Genomic DNA, 25409 nt, shown 5'->3' with positions numbered 1-25409 from the left:
CTGTAGCTCCTTAACGTTTTTAATTCCCCATAAATCAGCACCATACGTTGCTATGGAGATGCATTTAGCGGCATAAATGTTCAACATGGCCTGCATGGGCTTCACCCCCAGTCTACGTGCAAAATCCAAAACAGCTAAAGTAGACCTAGCAAAGGCATTACGTTTAGCTGCTAATTGTGGGGCCCAGGTAGACTTATCATCAAAAATAACCCCCAGGTAAGGGAATCTGGTGACCCGAGATAGGACATGCCCTTCACAATGCATAGTCTTAACTCTTTTAGGTTTACTGCCCACAATCATGACGTGCGATTTGGAGAAATTCACGCTTAAATCTAGTGCTTTCATAAAATTACCAAAAGAATCTAAAAGGCATTGTAACCCCACTGCTGTGCGTGCTAACAAGGCAGCATCATCTGCATATAATAATGCCGGGATGGAATACTTGCCCGCCCTAGGGATGTCCTTGCACGCCCTGGTTAAAACAACGCCCAAATCATTAATATAAAGCGTAAAAAGCAGGGGGGCTAAAATACAGCCCTGCCTAACACCATTTACGATTCCGATCTTGCCCGTGCAGTTACCGAGCCGGTCAAATCTGACGGTTGTGCTAGGATCCCTATGGAGATCGGCTAGGAAATACACTATATTTTCATTGATGCCATACTTGAGGAGCAGTTCCCACAGTTTCGACCGATTCACTCGATCGAACGCCGAGGACAGGTCCATAAAAGCGAAATAAAGCGTCCCTTTTTTAGCAGAAGTGTATTTACCTATTAACAAAAGTAGGTTCAGACTTTGGTCAATGGTGCCACGGCCCTTTCTGAACCCATACTGTAAGCATGAGAGGGTGTCAGTATTCTCTAGCCAAGCTGTTAGTTTACCCAAAATTACTCGCCCCAAAACTTTTACTGCTGAGTCTATAAGGGAGATGGGGCGGTAACAGCTAGGATCCCCCCTACACCCCTTCTTAAAAATAGGTATGATTACAGATTCGGACCAAGTGTCCGGGATACCTGCAACACATATCCTGTTAAAAACATTCATTAAAACTATGGACCAGGTCTCAGGATCTGATTTAAAAAGGTCTGCTGGGACACCATCGGGGCCCGGAGCTTTATTGCTCGTCATCTTACCGATTGCCTCAGCCACCTCAACTTCAGTAACCGTTAAAGTATATGAATTTACAGAGAGAAGAGGCAAGAACAGTTCCCTGTTGTTAACCCTTTCATAGACTGACTTAAAATGTGAACACCACAAATCTTCCCCGGTACCACAATCTAATTGGTCATACAGGGGTCACAAAAGAAAGGTTTATTGACCACAGACCAAAATTTAGCGCTATTTCTGAGGACGTCCACGGAGGATAATTCTTCCCACGCATCCTCCCGGATCTTCTTCTTTCTAGTTTCTAAGGCTTTTTTATATTCTTTTCTTAGCAAGGCCACAGTGGCCCTGTTCACTGGTTTATTGTTCAGAGCGGCCTTAAGCTTTCTATTCGCTAATGAACAGTTCTTATCAAACCATCCTAACTCAGTGTGATCCTTAGCCTTGACTGAACATCTAAGGTCAGCTGAGATCTGGGAACAAATTGCAGAATACGCCCTTAAAACCTCCTCATTCCCAGCTTCCATGTCCAGACACATAATCATCTCAGGACCGACGTTACTTTTAAGATTCGTATGAAAGTCGCCTGGAATTACTTTATTCCATCTAATCCTGCGACCCTGGTCTGTGGGACGGATATCAGATTTATCAGTTCTATCCTGGACTGTAGCGGGCTTTATAAAGAGATCCGATATGCTAAGAACCACAGGGTTATGGTCACTATAGTGCGTCCAAATTGCTGTATAACCATGGATCATTTCTCCGAGTGTAGTACTAACAAAAATATAATCAATGACTGAATGTTTGCCATTCCCTTTGAAGGTGGGAACTTCCTCATCCTTCATAGGAGGGAGTATCAGACCATGGTCTGCCAAAGTCAACTCAAGAAAATCTCCCTGTGCTGAGAGCTGAAAATGAGCCTCTCCCTGCTCTACCGGGCCTAAAGGGTCTATGGACAAGCATTTATCAATACAGCCATGAATATTGAAGTCACCCATGATTATTATAAAACAATGATGTCTATTGGCCTCCTTGTATTCGACCAGGAAACGGGTTAATGCGGCCAGGTGTTCGGTTGTGGTAACTCTATCAAATGAGTTATAAAAATTAACAATTAAAATGTCATTTCCCCCTCTCTGGGAGATTCGTACTGCCAAACAGTTCTGAGATCCCGTGTCTAATTGGGCCTGTGTACCAGAAATACTAGCGGAGATTAAAGTTGCCAGCCCACCCTTTGCCCTCCCCATGTTGGATGGTACAGCGGGCACAAAAAAGCTCGTATACCCATCAATAGTCAGGGTATTCTCTGTGTCCCAGGTTTCTTGGAGACCTATGATGTCTCCAAACCCAATGAATTCTCTCCATGCTGGGTCATCTACTTTATTTTACAGGCCAGCTATATTCCAGGTTACCAATTTTGTTAATAATGGTATTGGGCCCGGCGGCCCATGCCTGACCCCAGCAATATTGATGTGATTATTAGCGAGTGTTACTGTATCAGGAGCAGCAACTTGGGTGTCTGGGATAATAATTTCTTCATATGTCCCTAGTCACTCATTTTCATCTAGGTTGGAAAAAACATCATATCTGTTGGAGCCTGGGACAGCATAATCACAAAAACCACTGTTCCTGGGACGGACATTAGACACTGACCTAGGGTGAAATGGGGGGTAAAAAAAACCCAAAGGGAGAACGTTAACGTACTCCTGGATTCTCAATGAGCCAGCCTGCCTCAATATATCGTCGACCAGCCTAGGTGATCTAAAGCTTATGACGATGCAATCACCCTCTAAACTTTTGTCTATTTTACCCACCCACGGAACCCTTCTGATCATCATAAAATGACTATCAAGGTGTTGTCCCAGTACAGTTTTATTAGACAGATAGTGGAGAGCCTTGTTTTTAAGAGAAGTCCAATGTTCCTTTTTTCCACTTTCTAATTTTGGAACGTTGGCTAAAATTATTGTATGGGGGCAAGCCTCTGCTGGTAACTGTAACACCTCTCTCTTATGAAATCGTGATAAAGAAGAATCAGACCTCCCCACTCTATTCTGTGTACCCATTTCCCCTTGCTGGATTGTTCCTAGGGTTTGTGGCGCTGAGGGTTGAGTACTTTGTCCAATCCCCTGATTAGCATTCGGAGGTGGAGGTTGTTGGAGTGGGGTTATTATGGAGTCCAATAGGTTATTAACAGAAGCTGTAACGGCACTTAGCGGATCAGCTGCCAGGGTGCTTAACCCCGTCTTTGGGGCTTTAAAATTGAGATGCGATTCAATTGTATTAATACGATCCTCTATCCTCTTCAGCGTAGCCATTAAGGGCAAAGTAAGCAATCTAAGACGCTCATCTAGAATCGTAATAAAGTTTGACATAGTTTTCTCACTAGTATTGTCAATGTCTGTGTTAATATGGTCATTTACTCCCTCCCCCATATCCTCTCTATCAGGATGGGGGATACTAGCTTTCGCTTGGACCAACCCAGCTGCGAAATTACTAGGTCTTGCTAATTTTGCCTGTTTGCGACTACCCTGAGGGTTATTCTTAGCCTTTCTTTTCTCCGGAACAATTTTACCCCCACAAGTCGTCAAGTCGGGTCTAGCCCTCAGCTGTCTAGTATGTACTGCCACAGGTGAAAGGGCAGGACCATCTAAAGGTAAAGAAGTGGGTAAAATCGTAAGGCTATCATCAATACATGAATCATTGGTAATCACACGGGGGAGCACACCATCCAAAAGAGTTACACTAGCATTGGGATCCTCCCCGGGTATCAGGGTGATTGTCTGCCTAAGGGGATCTAAGGACAGTCTTCGTTCAACTTGCGCAATCTCCTTAACTACGGCTAGTTCAGCCTGTTTTAAATAGCTATCCAAGGTCCCCATGCCTGCTGCCCTTATGCTAGCTTTAGAAGTCCCTTTCGACATATTACTACAGGGAATATGCGTATAGCAGCCCCCTTACAACAAGATCCAAAGATTCCCAACAGCGAATGCCACACCCCCAGTCGGCCCAGACAATAGCACAGCCAACAAAAAGCTTGCAGATGACAGAGAGTGGTCCCAGCCCAGCCTCAATCGGCCTCTGAGGGCCCGCCCTTTGCCCGGGCTTAGCCCGGCGCCGCCCGCGTGCGTCCCGCGACGCGGAGGGAGCTTGTCCTCTTTGAGCGCCTCCGGACGCGGAAGTAGGTGTAGTTGGGGGCGGGGCCACTGGCAGGAATTCTGGGGGCTGTAGTCCGTGAGCTCTGCTCACCGCGCGCTGCAAGCGCCACCACAGCAGCAACGGCGAAGTCCGCAGGCGAGGGCACAGACACTCAGCAACCCTGCTCACAGGTCAGGTATCCAGCGATTAAAGTTACAGACAAGGCTCCCGCTCCACCGAGGGAGCTTGTCCTCTTTTAGCGCCTCCGGACGCGGAAGTCAGTGTAGTTGGGGGCGGGGCCACTGGCAGGAATTCTGGGGGCTGTAGTCCGTGAGCTCTGCTCACCGCGCGCTGCAAGCGCCACCACAGCAGCAACGGCGAAGTCCGCAGGCGAGGGCACAGACACTCAGCAACCCCGCTCACAGGTCAGGTATCCAGCGATTAAAGTTACAGACAAGGCTCCCGCTCCACCGAGGGAGCTTGTCCTCTTTTAGCGCCTCCGGACGCGGAAGTCAGTGTAGTTGGGGGCGGGGCCACTGGCAGGAATTCTGGGGGCTGTAGTCCGTGAGCTCTGCTCACCGCACGCTGCAAGCGCCACCACAGCAGCAACGGCGAAGTCCGCAGGCGAGGGCACAGACACTCAGCAACCCCGCTCACAGGTCAGGTATCCAGCGATTAAAGTTACAGACAAGGCTCCCGCTCCACCGAGGGAGCTTGTCCTCTTTTAGCGCCTCCGGACGCGGAAGTCAGTGTAGTTGGGGGCGGGGCCACTGGCAGGAATTCTGGGGGCTGTAGTCCGTGAGCTCTGCTCACCGCGCGCTGCAAGCGCCACCACAGCAGCAACGGCGAAGTCCGCAGGCGAGGGCACAGACACTCAGCAACCCCGCTCACAGGTCAGGTATCCAGCGATTAAAGTTACAGACAAGGCTCCCGCTCCACCGAGGGAGCTTGTCCTCTTTTAGCGCCTCCGGACGTGGAAGTCAGTGTAGTTGGGGGCGGGGCCACTGGCAGGAATTCTGGGGGCTGTAGTCCGTGAGCTCTGCTCACCGCGCGCTGCAAGCGCCACCACAGCAGCAACGGCAAAGTCCGCAGGCGAGGGCACAGACACTCAGCAACCCCGCTCACAGGTCAGGCATCCAGCGATTAAAGTTACAGACAAGGCTCCACATGCAGTCATGTGACCACGAGTACTTGGGAAATGCAGTCCCATGCCGGCAGCATGAATCTGAATGAACGCGCTCCAAATGCTGAAGGCTTTCGTGCCTCTGTCACACACAGCCGCTTCTTCACGTGGAATGGAATCACTAAAGATGGGCCTCCATCGAAGTTAAATGCAAATACCACGATGTACTGGCATGTGTTTTTAAAGGGTCAGCGCCGTATACCCAAGGGCGGAAGACCCATTAGGCAAATCAGCACACCCGAAAAACAGATTGCCCATAGTATAAATGAGTGATGGGTGTGTAAACCATGTCCCTTGTACTACGCATGTATCCTGTTGCAAGCGGTCAGCCCCATATGTCTAAGGGAATAGAGAGGTCAGTGCATCCGAATCAGAGTGCCCAATCTTGTATGGATAAGTATAGGATGTTTGGACCATGTCCAACGGACAGTCTGATACAGGTATCTGGTGGTGCTAATCTTCTTCTGAGCTTATGAGAGAACAATAAAAAAAAATATATATATATGAAAATATAGAAAAGAACAGGCAGTGTCCCTCGCACATATTCTAAGGCACCTGGTTATCAAGAGTCATAGCTCTATATGGTTAGCCATGCGTATTCTTTTGTATGTTAGGTGACCGGTGGCACTTCACCACACACCCTGAAAAATCGCTCACGTGGAAAAGGTCAAGTCTAATGGGGCCCCCTCCGTCAGAGAAGGGACAACTCCCTTGTTCCTATTGCAACCAATGGATATTTGGGACTATCCTACATGGACAAGGGAAAAGGGTGTTCAGGCCCCGTCCTATCCCAATCACTGCTTTTGTTCCCATGGTTTGTCTGTGCCAATTGGGATTTCAGTTATATGTGTGTATCAACGATATTTTGGTCATCTGGCGAGGTGAAGATCAATCTATCACTACCTTCGGGAAATCGATTTGCAAGTACTAAGAGTGTGGCATGCCAATGACTGCTTCCACAACAACTTCAAGAAAATATTGTACTACCTTATAGTCCCTATTAACGGCCACAATCGGAATTTATAGAGTAAACAATTGGTTTAATAAGGAATTCAGACTTTCACGTAGATATCCTTCACAAAGGACATCTCAGAAATCAGTCTGGGTGGAGAGAGGTACAAAAGGGCCAAAGCTCGGGCTAAGAAAGAATGGGAGGAAGAAAGATGGCAGGAACTCAAATTGGCTTGCTCTCTTAAGAACTCCACCACGTTTTGGGCACTTGTAAAGTGGAGGGGAGAGAGGTCTCTGCTTCACCTCTGCAAAATAACATTTCTCCCCAGACCTGGGTTGATCATTTCTCCAATCTTTATTCAGTAACTCCTTTTAATGAGCCGGACACTGTGCTGGGGACTGTGTAAACAGACAACTCTATAGCTGTACCTGGCCCTTTCCTTGACCTGGCCGACATCCTCAGCTCTGGATGCAATAACCAGAGGTAGAGCTTCAGGATTAGACAGCATTCCAGATTATATCCTTCTGCTAGAAAGAGATAAATTGTCTTGGTATAACCTTTTCTTAACTAATGCCATTATCAGTGGTGCCCCAGTACCTGACTCTTGGAAGGGAGCGGACGTCGTCCTGATATATAAGAAGGGGGATAGATTCCATCCAGCCAATTTCAGGCTCATCAGCTTGATCAACTGTGCGAAGAAGATTTCTGCCCAATTGGTCTTGAGCAAGATTGACGAATGGACTGCTGCTAAGGCCATCGTAACCCCTTTTCAGACAGGCTTTAGGAAGAAGATAGCCACGATTCCTCAGGTTTTCCACTTCCTTTTACTCTATTGGAAGATTGTGGTGGTTGGCAGGGCAACTTGTATGTTGCCTTCGTCGACCTTAAATCTGCTTTTGACCTGGTTCCACGAGCAGGCTATGGCACGTTTTGGGTGATATGGGCCATCCCAGGAGGCTCTTGAGCCTATTGATCCATCTACATGAGGATAATTATGGCCAGGTTTGCTGGAGAACCCAGGGCCAGGTGACTGAACGATTAACTATCAATTAAGGGGTTCACCAGGGCTGTGCACTGGCACCCACCCAGTTTTCTTTCTATATTAATGTTGTTCATTATCTGCCCTCTTTCTCAATTGATGCACCATCCCTGGTAGGCACAAAACGAACAAGTTACTTACCTTCGGTAACGATGCATTTGTAAGACATCTATTAGTTATAGATTCCTTACCTTAGAATTACCCCCAGGCGTCAGACTGGATCTGAAGAAATTTTTACTTAGCAGTACCCCTGTGTGTCGGTAGGAGGCATCGGTGGACTCCGCGTCCGTCATCGGCGTCGTGGTCGCCGGGATGATGCAGCGGTGTCTACTTAGACTCCGCTCCTGCGCGCTAACGTCAGTTCTGATACGATGTTCCATGCCAGAAGCGCAGAGCCATGCAAGACACTGACCCCTGGTGCACAAAACTAGGGCCCTGTAAGGGAGCCCCTTTCCCTAGAAGTCAGTGTGCAGAATGGGGAGGATGGGTGGGGCAGTAAGGAATCTACAACTAATATATGTCTCTTACAGATACATCGTTACCGACGGTAAGTAACTTGTTCATCTGAAAGAGACTATTAGTTATAGATTCCTTACCTTAGAATAGATATCCCAGCAATACCAACCCTGGAGGAAGGTCTGCGAACTAAGTTCACACCAGGAAGTCCTGGAGAACAGAACGGCCGAAAAAGCCATCTCTCCGAACTTGGCTGTCCAGGCAGTAATGCTTAGTTAACGTATGCAGGGATGCCCACGTGGCTGTGTGACAGATGTCAACCAGCAGAACTCCACATCCCAAAGCAGTAGTGGCTGCCGTCGCCCTGGTAGAGTGGGTGCGCAGTCCTACTGGAGGTTCCTTTTTAGCCAAAGAATAACAGATCTTAATGCATAGGACGACCCATCGAGAGATGGTACCTTTGTGCACTGCACTAACCTTTCTTGGTACCCACATAATCCGCAAAGAGTTGATCGTCCACCCGGAAGTCTTTAGTGCGGTCAAGGTAGAAAGACAGAGCACGTTTTGGGTCCAGACAGTGGAATCTCCCCTCCTCTTTGGAAGGGTGCAGAGGTGGGAAGAAGGTGGGCAATGTGGTGGTCTGACCTATGTGGAAAGAGGTAATCACTTTGGGCAGAAAAGAGGGTTTAGTACGGAGGACTACTTTGTCCGGATGCACAGCAAGAAAGGGAGGTCTGGAAGATAATCCTGAAGCTCACTCACCCTGCGAGCAAAGGGGATGGCAAGCAAAAAAGCAGTCTTCAAAGGAGGCGAAGAGGACAATTATGTAGGGGCTCAAAGGGAGCACACATAAGATAAGTGAGAACAAGATTTAAGTTCCACTGGGGCATTACGAAAGGAGAAGGAGGAAAGAGATGAGTAATGCACTTCAGAAATCTGTTAACAATAGGATCGATGGCCATGCTCAAGAGCTCGGGGTACCAGATTCTTCGTACCCAGTCCGGAGCCACAAGAATGACTTGGGACCGGTCGGGTTTGATCTTGGTCAGTAATTTTCGCAGAAGTGGTACAGGTGGAAAGGCGTACAGGAGGCCGCAACTCCACTCGTGACGAAAAGCGTTGCTGAGCGAGAGCCGCCTTGGAAACTCCAACACGCAGAACTGCTGACATTGCGCATTCTCTTCGGTGGCGAATAGATCTAACCAAGGCTCTTTCCACTGCTGAAAGAGACCTTGCACCAACTTCGAGTGAAGTCACCATTCGTGATCCATCATGCACGGGCGGCGGAGTTTGTCCGCCCTGGCATTCAGGGAGCCTGGTAGGTGTTGAACCACCGGAGGTATGCGCTGATGTACCAGCCATGTCCAAAGGAGAAGAGCCTCTTGACATAGGGTCCACGACCCAACCCAGTACCACATGGCGGTGGTGTTGTCCGTGAACACCTGCACCACTATTCCTTTGACAGAAGGAAGGAATGCCTTCAGTGCAAGACAAATCGCCCGGAGCTCCAGAAGGTTGATGTGGTGCCTGGACTCCGCCGTCCCATCCCAGGAATGCGCATCCATCACTACTGTGAACTCAGGTTGGGGAAGGGAGAGGGATCTGCCGTTGACCCAATCCTGGTTCGTGAACTACCACTGCAACTGACTTGCAGTCCCTTCTGAAATCTGAAGGTCATCAGAAAGATTCCCCTGGTGGTGCGCCCACTTGATCTTCAGGTCCAAATGCAGAGCCCGTATATGCCATCTGCATGATCCACCAGCAGGATGCAGGAGGCCATGAAGCCCAGCAGACTCAGGTCATTCCACCGAAAACCGGGATGGAGGCTGAAACATCGGTATCATTGCCCGAATATCCTGGACTTGCTGCTAGAGAGGATAGACCCAAAACTGCGCTGTGTCCAGAACCGCTCCGATGAAAAGGAGCTTATGGGAGGGAATCAGGTGCGACTTCAGCACGTTAACTGTGAACCCCAGCGAATGCAGGAAGTCCTTCGTTGTCTGGAGGTGGGAGACGACAGCCTGGGCGAGCCCGCCTTCAGCAGCCAGTCGTCGAGATAGGGGAAGACTGGAACCCCTGATCTGCGCAGATGAGCTGCGACCACCTCCATCACATTCGTGAACACCCGGGGGCGCTGGTAAGACCAAAGGGGGCGTGGTAAACTGAAAATGCATGTGGCCTACCGTGAACCGTAGGTAATGCCGGTGGGCAGACAAGACGGGGATGTGAAATTAAGCGTCCTGCAAGTCCAACGCTACCATCAATTCTCCAGGGTCGTGGGCAGCCAAGGGTAACATCTTGAAATTCTCCTTCCGGAGGAAGCAGTTGATGTCCCTGAGGTCTAAGATAGGACGCAGGCCTTTGTCTTTCTTGGGTACCAAGAAGTAGTGGGAGTAGCAACCACAACCTACTTCTGGCACAGGGACGCATTCAATAGCTCCCATAGCGAAGAGATCTGTAACTTCCTGGCAGAGAAGGGCGAAATGATCCTCCAACATGGGATGGAGTGTTGGTGGCATGGGGGGAGGGGTAGTCTCGAAGGGGAGGGAGTAGCCCTTTCGGACTATCTGCAAAACCCACCTGTCCGACGTGATGTTGAGCCAGTGGGGGAGATGATGGCAGATCCTGCCACCCACTGGCAACTGGTGGCCCTGGAAGGTCGGACTAGGAAGGTTTGGAGGCTGCTGCAGGGGGGGCTTTGGTGGACTGGCATGCCCGCTGGCCCCCAGGCCCATGACGCCAGGTCCCACGTCCTAGACCATGCAGAGGCTGGGTAGCTTGCACAACCCTGTGGCTCTGGGTGGAACGCGGTGGGGCACCCATTCTGTAGCCACGAAAGGCAGACGGTATGGGATTTGAAGTTGTCGTGAGGCCCAAAGATCTGGCCGAAGCCCTAGAGTTCTTGAAACACTCGAGTGCCTTTTCACCAAACAGGCGACGGCCATCAAAGGGCATGTCCAAATGGTTAGATTGGACATCCCCAGAAAAGCAAGACTATCTCAGCCAGGCGTAGCTTCTCAGGGCTACCGAAGTGGAAACCGTTGTACCCAGCGAGTCGGCGGTATCCAGCCTACACCGGATGGTGAACTTTGCTGCGTCTCGACTCTCAGCAACAGCACGGGTGAGCACAGCCCGGGCCTCCTTCATGCACTGCCGCAGCACCGGAGCAACCGTATCCCACATCGTGTGTGTGTGTGTAACGGTCCAAGAGACATGCGGTGTTCACCGACCGCAGTCCTAAGCTGGCGGAAGAAAACATCTTCTTCCCAAGTTGGTCCAGCTTCTTGAATTCCCTATCTGGCAGAGCAGTAGGGAATGTGCCCTTTGAGGATGAGGCTTTGACCACCAAGCTCTCAGGGGTAGGGTGTTGGGAGAGGAATAATGGGTCGGCCAGGGCCGGGTGGTGGCGTCGGGTAATCATCCTGTCCACAGAAGCTGCTGGGCTTGGACCAAGTGCCCAGAAGGATGTCAGTGAGGGCCTCATTGAAAGGCAGCAGAGGATCCAAACAGGCTGATGCCGGCTAAAGCACCTCAGTCAGAAGGCTAGTCCTGACAGCCACCGTAGGAAGCTCGAGGCCCAAGGCCTCAGCCACCCTACGCAACACCACTGCGTAGGAGGCTCCCTCCCCATAGCAACGGTAGAGGGAGAATGCATACCAAGGTCTGGGGAGGTATCCAGACCACTGGCATCACCCAACTCCTCTTGTCAGTCCGGCTCCTCAAGTTGGTCTGCTGGAGGGTCAATAGACCCCTCCCAGTCCTCCTCAGGTTGCCAATCAGGGCGATAGGGAACGCCACGGACGAACAGCGGTACAAAAGTCCAGCACCGTGTCCATGTCGGGGTTGACGCCAGTTGGGAGCACAACCGGCGTTTGGGGCGTCGCCACTGGAATCGGCGAAGGGGAAGGTACTGTGAGGCGACCGGCACCGATCCGGATCCCGGCCTGGATCCTTCGGGACCCTGCAATTCCAGGGCCGGAGCAGCCGGCATCGAAGGCATACAGCCCCCAGCCGAGTCTGTGGAGCCCGAAGGCACGCCTGCGGAGTCGGGCTGCCCAAAGATGCTGTGCAGTGCTTCATTAAATTGACGAAGCTGGGCAGGGGATGCTCTGGGAAAGGTAGGGTAGCGTGGAGCAACCCCAGCGTGCTCCGAGGAAGGAGCCAGAGAGCGACGACGCTTCGGGTCCTGCGTCGCGTTGGCCGACGGACAGAGACAAGGCGAAGAACGACGATGCTTCTTTGCCTTCTTTTTGTGCATCAACTTACTTGAGGAATGCAACGACTTTGAAGAGGAATGGTGATGACTCCGTGACCGGTTCCGCGACCTTCCTCTCGATGGGGACTTCGAGCTACACGGAGCGGACTGCGGGCCTCCAAATGCTTTCGGGACCGCTCCAGCAAAGACTTCAGGTTCATGGCTGGGCAGTCGGAGCACGAATTTGCATTGTGGTCGCGCTCCAGGCACCAAAGGTACACGAGATGCGGAGCGGAGACCGACATCGCCTTGTGACAGAAGTCACAGGGCTTGAAGCCGCTCAGACGATGGGACATCCCTCTTGCTACCAGAAGTCGAAGACTCAAAAAAAGAAGACTCAAAAAAAGAAGAGGTCGACAAAAGTCGAAAAAGGGTTTAGTCAAAAACTGACTAAGAGGCACATTCTCTCTGGATCTGGGCTGGCTGGCGCGGAAAAAGAAAGAACGGACGTCAGCGCGCAAGTGCGACGTCTAAGTAGACACCGCAACTTCATCCCGGCGACTACGACGCCGGACACGGAGTCGACCGACCCCACCTACTGAAGCACAGGGGTACTGCTAAGAAAACATTTCTCTGGATCCAGTCTGAAGTCTGGGGGTAATTCTAAGGTAAGGAATCTAAACTAATAGTCTCTTTTAGATACAAGCATCCTGGGACCGGTTTCGGGGTAAAACCCCTCATCGGCCAGGCTAGCTTGAATCCAGTGGCAAAGTAAGCAAGGGACCCATGTCTGGGCGTACCCTGCCAACTTAGGGCAAACAAAGCAAACACAAGGAGATGATGGACGGACGGCTGAAACTTTTCAGACACTCACCCCCAGTCACAGATCTGGGTTGAATCCATCATCGTTCTTAAGCTCACTTCTCCACCTCAGTTCAGGCCCAGCCATATAAAAATCAGTCTTGACCCTGTGCCTCATGAGAACAGTCCAGACCGAACTGCCAAGTCAGGTCTCAACTGGACCGGAAACAAGCATCCTGGGATTCAAGCTAGCCTGGCTGATGAGGGGGTGTTAATCCGAAACCGGTCCCAGGATGCTGGTTTCCGATCCATGGAAGACCTGGCTTGGCAGTACAGTCTAGACTGTTCCCATGAGGCACAGGGTCAAGACTGATTTGCATATGGCCTGGTCTGAACTGGGGGTGGCGAAGTGAGCTAAAGAACGATGATGGACTCAACCGAGATCTGTGACTGGGGGTGAGTGTCTGAAAAGTTTCAGCGCTCCGTCCATCATCTCCTTGTGATTGCTGTTAAAACTTATTTCAAAAAGCAACCAAGTCTGCTCTAAAGTACGTGCAACTAAAAAAAAAAAAAAAAAAAAAGCAACAGAAATGAAATCACAATGGAAAACTTTACATTCTTTCAAGTGAGGTTGCATGAACACAGAGACATGAAAAGAGGGCAAGACCAACCACCTGCAAAGAAAGAGAAACCAAAAATGTTTGAAGCAAATATGTACAAACCGAGTTTAAATATATGTGCATAGAAGTCCATTCCAGTCAGGAAAAAAAACAGAATAAGATCAGGTGACAAGGGGAAGATGAATTTCAAATACAAAGTCTGCCTTATGGTAACCCAACATGATTAGGAAAAAGTCAGAGTAAAAGTGCGGAAGGAAAGTCCGAATTCATACCAAAATCACCCTCAGCATAAAAGGGAAATAAATACTGAAACCTATGCACTATGCAACACTGGTAGTGCCAAAGAATGGAAAAAATTTAACAGTTTGCAAAAAATCCACAAAAGAGGGTGAAAACATATCAACTGAGAGATAAAAAAATGAAACCTTGTCAATTCACGTTCTTAGAAAAGGTTTTTAAAAACACCAAAAAAAGGGATACAGTGCAAACAGGAATACAGTGGACGCATAAGAACTCAAGATGTTAAGAGGATGAAACATGAATGTATGGGCTCAAAATCACAACAGGTCCCTCCCCCTAAAACATAAAAGAATTAAATATTTGGAATTGCTTTTGGCCGAATTTGATAAAATGTAAAGCAGGTGTCTCCAACCAGTCGATCGCGAGCTACCGGTAGTTCCCAGACACCCCTGGATTATCTCACAGCTTTGAGTTAATTTTTAAATAAGAACAAGGTCATGTTTTCCTTTTAAAGTTCAGGGAAGGCTGTGATAATTTTATATTATTATCATCAGGCTGCAGGTAGCAGAGTCTGATAATGTAAATTTTTTTTACCAAGCGCACGACTATCAAAAAGGAATCTTGACACTAGTTTCATTTGAAACCTGATAGTACGGGATATAAAATACCTAAACATTTGCTAAGCAGTTAGATGTGAACATTAAACTATGGGCTGAATAGAAAAGTCTTAAGTTCCTTCCTGAACTTCAATAGTTTAAGCTGACCTCAAATGATTGGATAAAGTTCCACCATTTGGAGGTGGTGTAGGAGAAACGTCTTCCTCCCCAATGGACACTTTCTATTCTGGGTACACATACCTAGTATTGCTAGACCATAGAGTACGAGAAGGGGCATATCATTTGAACATCTTGTATGAAGCGAGGGCCAACCTGATGCAGTACCTTATGGGCACAGCATAAGGCTTTGAATTTAATTCTTTCCCTAATAGGCAGCCGATGGAGCTCTTAAATGGCTTCAAAGGCTGAGCAGAATTTGGGGAGGTTCTTCAGCACTCTTGCTGCAACATTTTCGACTGTTTGCAACTTATTGAGAAGACAACTGGGAGCCCATATAAAGATCAATAAAATAATCCATTTTAGATACGACAAGAGCCAGGATAACACTTTTCCTAAACTCCATGGGAAGGAAGGGCAAGATTTTCTTTGAATGTTTTAACATAAGGAAACAGGAAGCGGTTACCTGATTGGAGTAGTCAATAAAAGTGAGTTTTGAGTCAAAGACGACTAGCCAAATTTCTAGCCTTCTGGACTGGGAGTGGAAGGGGCTCGAGACTGTGTGGCCACCAAAAGGTGTTCCAGAAGGAGGAATCCTTACCAAATTGCACTAACTCTGTTTTTTCTGCATTCAATTTTAAGAAATTCTTCTGCATCCAATTAGCGATGCTAGTCATACTTGTTCTAAAATCTTTTGCCTTTTTTTCAGGTTCTGCAGTAACCGATACCACTATTTGGGTATCATTGGCATAAAAGAAATTCAGAGAACCAGCAGGATCGAACTAGTTCAATTAATGGAGTGATGTATGCATTAGGTAAAGTCAGACTTATTCAAGATCCCCAAGACCCCACAAGGAAGTGAAAATGGGGCAGAGGTAAAATCTTCCAAAGATACCAATTGCTCTCTGTTTGACAAAAAGAACCTGGTCAGTTCGAGAGCAGTACCTTTGATGCTTATACTTTAGAAACGGCTTACCAAAGAGAAATGGTTAACCATATCAAATGTGGCCGAAAGATCCAATAGGATCAAGGCTGCATTAATCTCCTCTATCCACAATGGATCTGATCTCTTCAGTTACTGCGGATAAGGTCGACTCTGTACAGTAGCAGGGTCTAAACCCATGTTGGGCAGGATCCAGACAGTCCGTATTTTCAAAGAAGGTGGTGATCTCCTGATTCATGGCCTTTTCTAGAATTTTAGCAGGAAGAGGAAGGACCAATTTGGATCTGTAGTTCTTTACACCTGAGGGATCGAGGGAAAGAGTCTTTAGGAGTGACGAAAAAGATGCCTTTTTCCAAGCATCTGGAAAAAAGCCGGACTTGAGCACCATTGTTATAACAAAGTGAGATGAGCAGAAATGGTAGCTGAAACCGGATGGAGGGCAAGAATCTGCAGAGCTCCACATTTCACAGTGTTGATAAGATTAGAGACTTTCTCTTCAGAAAGTGGGGTGAATGTACTCATTACCAGGAAATGGTAAGTTAGTTTATTCACTGTTCGTTCCTCCACTGTATCTGTCCCTAAAGATTATCTGGTGTTATCTTAAAATCTAGGAATATTTTATTTACTTTGGAAAAAAGAATTCGGCTAGTTCATCACGGCTTTTTGGCTGGGAGTTGCTACATTTTTATTACCAAAGGATTAAAGTGATTCAACTGTGTTGAACAATAGGCCGTAACTCTTCCTCCAAAATTGTTATTGGTGCCTACATTTTCTTTTACATCTCTTGAGTTCAAAGGAGTACCATGGCGCAGAAGGCGCAGACAGATGGTTAGTCTTCAATCTAAAAGGCCCTACTTGACAAACTGTCTGGTAACAATGTGCAAGATGATTAGCCTTAAGTAGCTCAAGACTTTTACTGATCAGAAGTGGCTCTCACTACAGAAAAGGTTGAAGACCCGTGTTGTAAACACTTAATATCCCCAAAATCAAATAATTTGAAAAATGTAAAAAAAAACTGAAATGTGCTACAAAACAAAGTTTACGTTGGGCCAGTCCTGTGAAAGGGGGCCCGTTTTCACACTTGCAACGATTGTCTAGGACAGATAGGATAGGCATGATGCAAATTGTGAGAGGGAGATGGGCACACATGTTACTTCATCCCTTTGCAAGTGGGAGTTCAAAAATATGGATCCAGCCCACAAAGTTCTGAGTTTCCCAGAAGTGAACCCCAGACCGACGGAGCCTTGAAGCAGCAAGAGTATATTGCAGTTACCAGACAGCCCAAGAGCTCTAGAACCAGCAGAATCTACCCTGCAAGACTCTACACAAGAACAAAAAGGAGTTAGAATAGCCTAGCCCTTTTCCATGTCACACTACCCCACAGCACTGCCACCAACAACACCACACTAACCTTGAAAACCATAGCCCCTTTCCCCAAAACACTGCCATCATCCGTTCCCACAAAACACTGGCCCTTTCTGCTTGCCCTAAAGCTACACCCCACACTGACACCTACCCTCAAAACACTACTCGGCTACACTGTCTGCTTCTGCCATACACTGCCCTCTATCCTGCCACCCCCACCCAAACTGACCCATACCCTACCATTATCCCTATTGCAAAACACTAGGTTCTACACTCACCATTGTATCCTGAAAACACTGGACCCCCACCACCAAAACACTAGTGAGATAAAGCTGGATGAGAAGGGGTGAGTGGGAGCCACCAAAGAAAGGCCAGAGGGCTCAACCAGTTTTTTTTTTCTCAAGCAGTGGACGGGGCACTGGCGCGTTTGGTGGGCCCCTTTAGAAAAATATTGACCCACTGGGCCCGGTGTTCCACTGCATTTAAATCTTGCCTTGTCCCCGGTCCCACCACATCCCCCATGGGAGGTGGAACCCTGCATTAATATACTGCCCCCTGTCAGGTGCCACCACGCTGGTTTACCCATGCCCCCTTCCATTTCCTTGCCTAGGGCACCCACAGCCCTGGGCGAGGATAAGGAAGAACGGGCAAGCTGTAGGAGTAGAGGAGTCAGATGCACACTGCTGCAGCATGCCAGTATAACCTACTGGATATTCATTTTGGTGACCCATTCTCCGACGTACAGTCTGTTCTCTCCTCTGGCTGCAGAAGAGTCCAGGCTGCAGCCAGGAAGGTCCTCCGGTCCAGCGGCAGGTGGTGGAGTCCGAAGCCCTTCAGATGAATGCAAAACAGCAGGCAGGCCGGTGAGGAGTAAATAAACAAAGAACACATCGCTTTCCTGCTGCTGAGACTCCTCCTTTTATTGGCCCATTGGCGAGCGCTGGATCAATGCAAGAACGAGGTAGCATTCACTGGCATTTTTATGAAAAGTGCAGGCTTGTTACAAAACTGGCGATTTGTTTTGCACATCGCTAAATCCTGTCTCGTCCCCTTTTGCTTACAGTAGAGGTTTTCAACTCTGCCAGCGCCAGACCCTGCTACAAACCCAACAGGTCTCCCAGTTCTTTCATGGCCATGGCACATAAAGGCAAAGTCCAGGACATCATGCCACTGAGTAACCTGCTGCTACAACTGGTGCAGCTGCAAAACCTCTTTGTGTCCTTCCAGACACTGACTCACCCTATTGTAGGCACTATCCAACATTTTCTCCAGTGAATTAGATTGTGCCACTGGAAGACCCCTCTCCCTATTCCACCCAGACTTAACAGAGGCGACGGATGTATCACTTCTGGGATGGGAAGGCCATATGGGAGACTGGGATTAGGGAACCCTCGTCACCGGCAGAGACCCAACTCCACATCAAGCTGTTGGAGTGGGAGCATTTCACTTGGCGGTGAAGGTCTTCCTGCCCACCATCACAGAAGGGCTGGTGCAGCTTCTCACAGACAAGACAGTCAATGACGATGGTCTCATCAGGAAGTGTCACACAAACATGTTTGACAGCGAGCCGAGGATTCACTGGCTGCAGTTGTTTGGTCCGTCGAATGGGCGCTGGAACTGGTTAGTTGAATTTGACTTCCTCCCAGGTACGCTGCCCCGAGATACAGAAGAATCCTTACTAGGTTGTATTGAATATAGTTGAGAAGCATATGGGAGAGGCGGCGATTTACCGTCCTGAGGAGACAATGGTAATTGACTGGAACGGTCGAAACATTGACTATACAGGGACTATTTCATATAAATTATTTCTTCTAAGAATCGCCTTCGCTTAACTTGTAATGTACAAAAGTAATTTACAGCTCTCTTTCTGTGTACAAAATGTGGATCGGACTGTTTTATCATCATATCACTGTCATCTTGCGCACTGCGCAGTCATCATTCAACGGTTCATATATACTCTTGCTGCTGAGAATACAATTAGAATTTTTGGAAATGAAAAGGCCTCATCTGAATTCTAATCATGATAAAAATGGAAAATTAATATCTGCCTAGGGCCTGCATATGTGATACAGACCTGTGAGATAATGAACTCATAGACCTCTGTAGCTGTTCACAGTGCGCATGGGAAGTGCTTCTATGCGTCTACGCATGTCACTTCTGGAGCAGAATGACGTCGACACTGAGCTGCATGGTGTCTCCTACTGCGTGGAGCAGGACTACTTTAAAGTTTGAGGATCCAGTCTGGCGTGTAGGGAATATTCACAAGGTAAATAATCTGCAGGTAAAGGAGTATCCACCAGAAAGAGCGTTATCGAAGGCAAGTAACTAGTTTGTTATGTTTTCCTGCTGTTGTATATTAGCTCATTCTGGGTGGTGAACTCTGCTTGCGGAGTTTTCTGTACTCCGCGGAGCTCACATAGTTCCTAAAAACTCCGCTCCATGGAGCGTAGCGAGGTTTTTTCTACGCTCGCGCTATTCAACGTCATGTGCCAGAGCGGGGAAAATCCACCTCTGATGAGATTTTTCCTTGCTCGCGCTCGCCAATGTCTAGTTGGCAAGCAAAATCAACCTCCTGCCGCAATTTCTCAAAGCGGGTCATCGGATTTCTCAATGCGAGTGGTCGCCGCCAGTAGAAGCAGCTATACCCTCTTGCGCTGCACATGGTGCCATTCACAATAATTTTTACAGGGCGGGACAAACACCAGGAGATCAAAATCACCACGAACGACATGACCCTTACGCACTCCGCTGCTCGCGGAACTCCGTGTAGACCACCAGAGTTTTTTTGACACTTTGTGGAGTTCTTCATTGAGGAACTCTGCCTAGGCTTAATCTTATCATGAAAATATAGATATCAGTCATATGTTAAGAAACAAGGGTGAGTAGAAACCTTTGGGGTGGAGTAAAATTTAAGCCATTAATATTGTGATTTTTTTGGCAATTAGTTGATTTTTGCAAGTACTAACATTTCTCTGTGTAAAGTAAAAACCTTGAGAGTGTTGTACCTTTCAGATACTAAAAATTGTGGATTCTGTTGCAAATAAAAAAAATTCCAGGCCTGAAATTTCTGTGGAGGTTCATTGCGGGCAGCCTAAGTTATGCTGCAAGAGTTTCTTGATGAATCCTATTGCAACTACAATATGTGCTCTCTCATGTAAAGTCAGGTTGTTAGAAGCTTTTCTGCAACTCAAGATACGCCTTACTTTTCACCTCGTGTGACTGCATTTCTCATGTTTAGTGAGATCTCCTTTCTGAGTAAAATGTTTCTGGCTTTTCCCTCCTGTATAAGGCTTTAGTCCAGTGTGAATTCTCTCATGTGAAATGACATAGTATTCGAGACTAAACCTAATCTGACATTCAGAACACACATAAGGCTTTTTCCCCCGTGTGAGTTCGCTCATGTCAAGTGAGAAGTAATTTGTAACCAAAACTTTGCTTGCATTTCGAGCACTCATAAGGTTTTCCCCAGTGTGGGATCTCTCATGAAGCATAACACTGTCTTTCAGATTCAAGCTTTTATGGCATAAGGATTTTCTCCAGCGTGGAGTTTATCATGGTGAGATAGCGTTTTTCTCTGCAGCTTTTCTGGCATTCAGAGCACTCATAAGATTTTTCATCAGTATGGAGTCGCTTATGATTAGTGAGGCTGTGCCTATCAAATAGGAATTTCTGGCATTCACAGCATTGGTAATGTTTTTCCCCTGTGTGCGTCTGCTCATGTAGAGTGAGATTGAGTTTAAAATTGATGCTTTTCTGGTATTCGGAGCGCTGAATTATTTTGATGGTGTGTTTTCTTATGGCGCTTGTAACCATCTCTATCACTGAATATTTTCTGACATTTAGAGCACTGATAACATTTTTCTCCAGTGTGGTATCTCACATGTTGAGTGAGATGAGATTTTTGGCTGAAACATTTTGGGCATTCGGAGCACTGATAAGGTTTCTCCCCAGTGTGGATTCTTATATGCAGAGTGAGAGTCCTTTTTTCACTGAAACATTTCTGGCATTCAGAGCACTGATAAGGTTTTTCCCCAGTGTGGGTTCTTATATGATGAGTGAGACTGTTTTTTTCAATGAAACATTTGTGGCATTCAGAGCACTGATAAGGTTTTTCCCCGGTGTGGGTTCTTATATGCTGAATGAGACGTCTTTTTTCGCTGAAACATATCTGGCATTCAGAGCACTGATAAGGTTTTTCCCCAGTGTGGGTTCTTATATGCAGAATGAGACTGTTTTTTTCACTGAAACATTTATGGCATTCAGAGCACTGATAAGGTTTTTCCCCAGTGTGGGTTCTTATATGATGAGTGAGACAGCTTTTATCACTGAAACATTTGTCGCATTCAGAGCACTGATAACGTTTTACCCCAGTGTGGGTCCTTGTATGTTTAGTGAGTCTTCTTTTGTCACTGAAACATTTCTGGCATTCAGAGCACTGATAAGGTTTTTCCCCAGTGTGGAATCTCAGATGATCAGTTAGAAGTGATTTAAGTTTGAAATATTTTGGGCATTCAGAGCACTGATAAGGTTTTTCCCCAGTGTGGGTTATTATATGTTGAGAAAGACTTCTTTTGTCTCGGAAATATTTCTGGCATTCAGAGCACTGATAAGGATTTTCCCCAGTGTGGGTTTTTATATGCAGCGTGAGACGGCTTTTTTGTGTGAAACATTTCTGGCATTCAGAGCACTGATAAGGTTTTTCCCCAGTGTGGGTTCTTGTATGCCGAGTGAGACAGCTTTTTTCACTGAAACATTTGTGGCATTCAGTGCACTGATAACGTTTTTCCCCAGCGTGGATCTTTGTATGCCGTGTGAGACTACTTTTTATACTAAAACCTTTCTGGCATTCAGAGCACTGATAAGGTTGTTCCATAGAATGGGTTATTGCATGTCGAGAAAGACTTTGTTTGTTACAAAACCTTTCCTGGCATTCAGAGCACTGATAAGGTTTTTCCCCAGTGTGTAATCTCACATGTGCAGTTAGAAGTGATTTTTGTTTGAAATGTTTTGGGCATTCAGAGCACTGATAAGGGCTTTCCCCAGAGTGGATCCTTGTATGTTCAGTGAGTTTGCTTTTGCAAATGAAACATTTCTGGCATTCAGAGCACTGAAAAGGTTTATCCCCAGTGTGGGTTCTTCTATGCCGAGTGAGACTGTTTTTGTCAATGAAACATTTCTGGCAATCCGTGCACTGATAAGGTTTTTCCCCAGTGTGGGTTCTTGTATGCCGAGTGAGTGCGCTTTGGTCACTGAAACATTTCTGGCATTCAGAGCACTGGTAAGGTTTTTCGCCAGAGTGGGTTATTACATGTCGAGAAAGACTTTGTTTGTTACAAAACCTTTCCTGGCATTCAGAGCACTGATAAGGGTTTTCCCCAGAGTGGACTCTCATATGTTCAGTGAAATAAGATTTACGGTTGAAACTTTTTTGGCATTCAGCGCACTGGTAAGGTTTTTCCACAGAGTGGGTTAATGCATGTTGATATAGACTTGGTTTGATACTAAACCTTTTCTGGCATTCAGAGCACTCATAAGGTTTTTCCCCAGTGTGGATTCTCATATGCTCAGTGAGATAAGATTTACGGCTGAAACTTTTATGGCATACAAAGCACTGAGAGTGGTTTTCCCCAGTGTGCATTCTGTCAAATTCTGTGAGATAAGATTTATGGCTGTATCTTTTTTGGCACAGGTAACCTTTTTCCCCAACTTCGGTTATTTTGCCCTGATTGAGGCGGGTTTGAACACTGAATTTGTTCTCACAGTCCGTGTTTTTATAAGGTGTATTCCTAGAGTTAATCTCTCTACGTTTAGTTTTCTCTTGCTTATATGCCACGGTAAGAGTGAACCTGATTTTAGAGTCGGCCTTGTTTAGATAATGTTCAACATTTATCTCTAAAAGAAATTGTGTGTAATCTTCCTAACACTTGAATTGAGCAAAATATGTCTGGAAGCAGCCCTGTAACATCTGTTGAATTTTTTCTAGCAGATAATAGTCTTTAGGTAATAGCCTCTCCGGCAGCAACTTATTTTGTGACTGAAGTTTTTCTCAAATCTATTTGTATAGGTTCTTAGCAATGCAGTAATAAGATGTTAGTCTGATATTTAATGATTAAACTGATAAGTACCTTTTTGCACTGACGTAATGGCAGTAACTGAGGGCATTAGAACGTGCACAGTACTATTGTGGGTCATTAGTCACAGAACATCAGTTCCTTTTACCCTTTTTATGTTTGGTGTAAGGTTAAGGTTTGTAGTTCTGAAGACGAGAATTTATTTACATTAGTTATAGCGCAACGGTGCTCATTTAATCCATTTTTATATTTAACAGTTTTACATAGCACTCCTGCACAACAGATAATGTTGAGGCGATTTACATAGAATTACAGAACAGTACACAATAAAAAGGAAACAATCTGAGATGGTCATGAACACAATAAAGTGGTGAATTTTTAAGGTTTTCGCAAGAGTGAGCAGAGTGGGTCGTGGTGCTCTATCCAGAGGCAGATAGTGTCAAACTTGCGTAACTGGTTAAAAACGGTTGTTGAACAAAGGTGATTTTGCAATCTTTTGGTTGTTAACGTGTCGGCTTCGGAGTCTTCTTTCAGCGTCTTTTCTTTGATGGTCGGCAGAAGAAACCTTTTCTTATAACTTTCTTTTATGCAGTGTGTGCTTCCTCTCTGGAATTACATGATGCTTTAGATGAACGTTATTCTGTCATGCTGAGGCAATTTGTCTTTCTGATAATATTCCAGATGAGGATGCTGAAGTGGTCTTTCTACATTATTTCTGATGCTGTGTGCACAGATATGGCTTTGCTCTGGGTTAATGAAATGCAAAATTAGAGACTTCACTTAGAGGTATAGTACTTTCCTCGCCACACCTAGATTTTTGGAAATTGTTTAAACGTAGAATGCTGGATGTCCTTCAGTTTTTCAAAATAATCCTTCTTATAGCACTGACATTCAGTTGCCTAGTGCTAAATCTTGATTTCTTCGTCCGTAATTAAAATCACCTATAGTATTAAAATTAAATAGTTAATACATGTAAATTTCCCAAAATATAATTTACAAGCCTAATCAATGCAGAATTTTAAAAATGTTGAGCTATATTTCAGACAGAGCAGAGTGTAGAATGGTAGCATGAGAGTACTTGGATGTAGGAGGGAGGATTTATAGAATTTTCAACATTTTATTAAGCTCACAAAGGATACCTGTACCCTATGGAGTTGTAACATAGAATCCCAAAGGTAGAAATTAAAGTCATATTGACTGGCACCAAACAGATATTAAAAAAATATATACTATTAATTAATTTGTAATGTAGATTTCTGGGACGGGAATGACCCCTCCACAGGCGTTTTCCCTTGCCCTGAGTTACCACCTACTTGTATCTGGTATCCTCTGCCTCAAGCAAATCTATTGTGTGCTGTGAGAACTACGCCTAGACCAATCCCTCAACTATGGTCCAGAGTATGAATCAAGGGCAATGAAGGGCAATGAAATAAAGCGTACTGTGTTCATTTTATTCCACCTGATTATCAGTTGTTAGGTTTTTCTGCACCTGGATTTACTGGGTGCAGAAAATCAGGACACAATTTTTTTCCAGACAGAAAAATTAGACTGAGAAGACGCATAAGACTCTAGGTGCAGCAGAAGCAGCCAAGATTTATGCTGTTTTTTTACTAACTGGGGGAAACACACAATTCTTCCCTCTGTTGGTGTTCACAGTTGACGTCTGCTTGTGATTCAGCGTTGAGTGCAGAACGTATCGAGTAAAGCCGAGGAGGAGTTGACGAGCAAGCGGAGCGGAGCCTGGGACGATTGCCCACGTTTATTTTGTGACCGGTTCCCCGCTCCCGAAGGTTTCTCCCGCTTCAGCCGCGTCCTGTTATACAGGCGCTTTAAGTTCTACAGGTCTGTTGTGGGGGCAGGAACGGCCGCTGCCGGCACCGCGGTGCTAAGGCGCTGCTGGTGCGACGGCCGCTGCAGGGGTCAAAGGAGCCTTGGCCTGCGGTGCTGCTGGTGCAGCAGCTGCTGCAGGGCACAGAGGCACAGAGGGGCACAGAGGGGCCTTGGCCTGCTGCCTGGTTTTACGTATATACCAAGCATTGAGCTGAGCAGAGCTGAGCCAAGGAGTGGAGGGAAGTGCCTACATCTGCCGTCTGTAGTGTGACTGGCTCTGGATCCCGCTCTTGCTCCTGAAGGATTGCCAGCATTCTCCCTTGTACTCTTGACAGTGATGAATAGCAACGAACAAGCAATGAACAGTGAGTGAATGAATGAATGAATGGAAACTTGTAATCGCGCTACTTAGCCCGAAGGCATCAAGGCGCCTAAACAAAACAGTTCGAAAAAGAGGCAGATCGTATCTAAGCGTAGGCCTTGGCAAAAAGCCAGGTCTTAAGGGCCTTCCTAAAAGCCAGAGCCGATGGAAGAGATCTTATCTCCAAAGGCAGGGAATTCCACTGCCTGGGAGCAAGAGTTGAAAAAGCTCTACCTCCCCACCTAGCCTTACGTATCCTGGGCACTGAAAGCAGAAGTTTATTTGACGACCGGAGAGTTCTGGGGGGAATGTAGGGGACCAGCAAATCCTTCATACCCCCA

At 46.8% G+C, this 25409-nt stretch overlaps 1 protein-coding gene and 1 long non-coding RNA gene across 3 annotated transcripts in view; both read right to left on the bottom strand.

The window, feature by feature from the left end:
* Positions 1-25409, bottom strand: part of LOC146839060 (uncharacterized) — a 316080-nt gene that overhangs the window by 173629 nt on the left and 117042 nt on the right. Inside the window, exon 5 of one of the 2 annotated variants that reach the window (XR_014960769.1) lies at positions 23057-23818. The exons of the other annotated variant lie outside the window; for it this stretch is intronic. This is a non-coding gene — a long non-coding RNA (uncharacterized LOC146839060). Of the gene's footprint in view, positions 1-23056; positions 23819-25409 lie in introns of those variants that run through there. 2 annotated transcript variants of the gene reach the window in all.
* LOC146839061 (uncharacterized) lies at positions 20323-22390 on the bottom strand. The gene is made up of 2 exons (XM_085600224.1): positions 20605-22390; positions 20323-20525 (listed from the first exon to the last, which is right to left on the bottom strand). The coding sequence occupies exons 1-2, from the start codon at positions 22364-22366 to the stop codon at positions 20323-20325; spliced, it is 1965 nt and encodes a 654-aa protein (XP_085456350.1). The 5' UTR covers positions 22367-22390.

This window comes from Triturus cristatus, chromosome 4_2, assembly GCF_964204655.1.
Source record: "Triturus cristatus chromosome 4_2, aTriCri1.1, whole genome shotgun sequence".
Lineage (NCBI taxonomy): Eukaryota > Metazoa > Chordata > Amphibia > Caudata > Salamandridae > Triturus > Triturus cristatus.
This window is presented reverse-complemented; position numbering and strand designations above follow the sequence as displayed.

Excerpts from the sequence above, each read along its gene's own strand:
- LOC146839061 (XM_085600224.1), bottom strand. The coding sequence starts at position 22,366 with ATGAGAATCCACACTGGGGAAAAACCTTATGAGTGCTCTGAATGCCAG. Across the intron at positions 20,526-20,604 it reads TAGAGATGGTTACAAGCGCC|ATGAGCAGACGCACACAGGG; the intron begins ATAAGAAAACAC and ends ATCTCACTCTAC.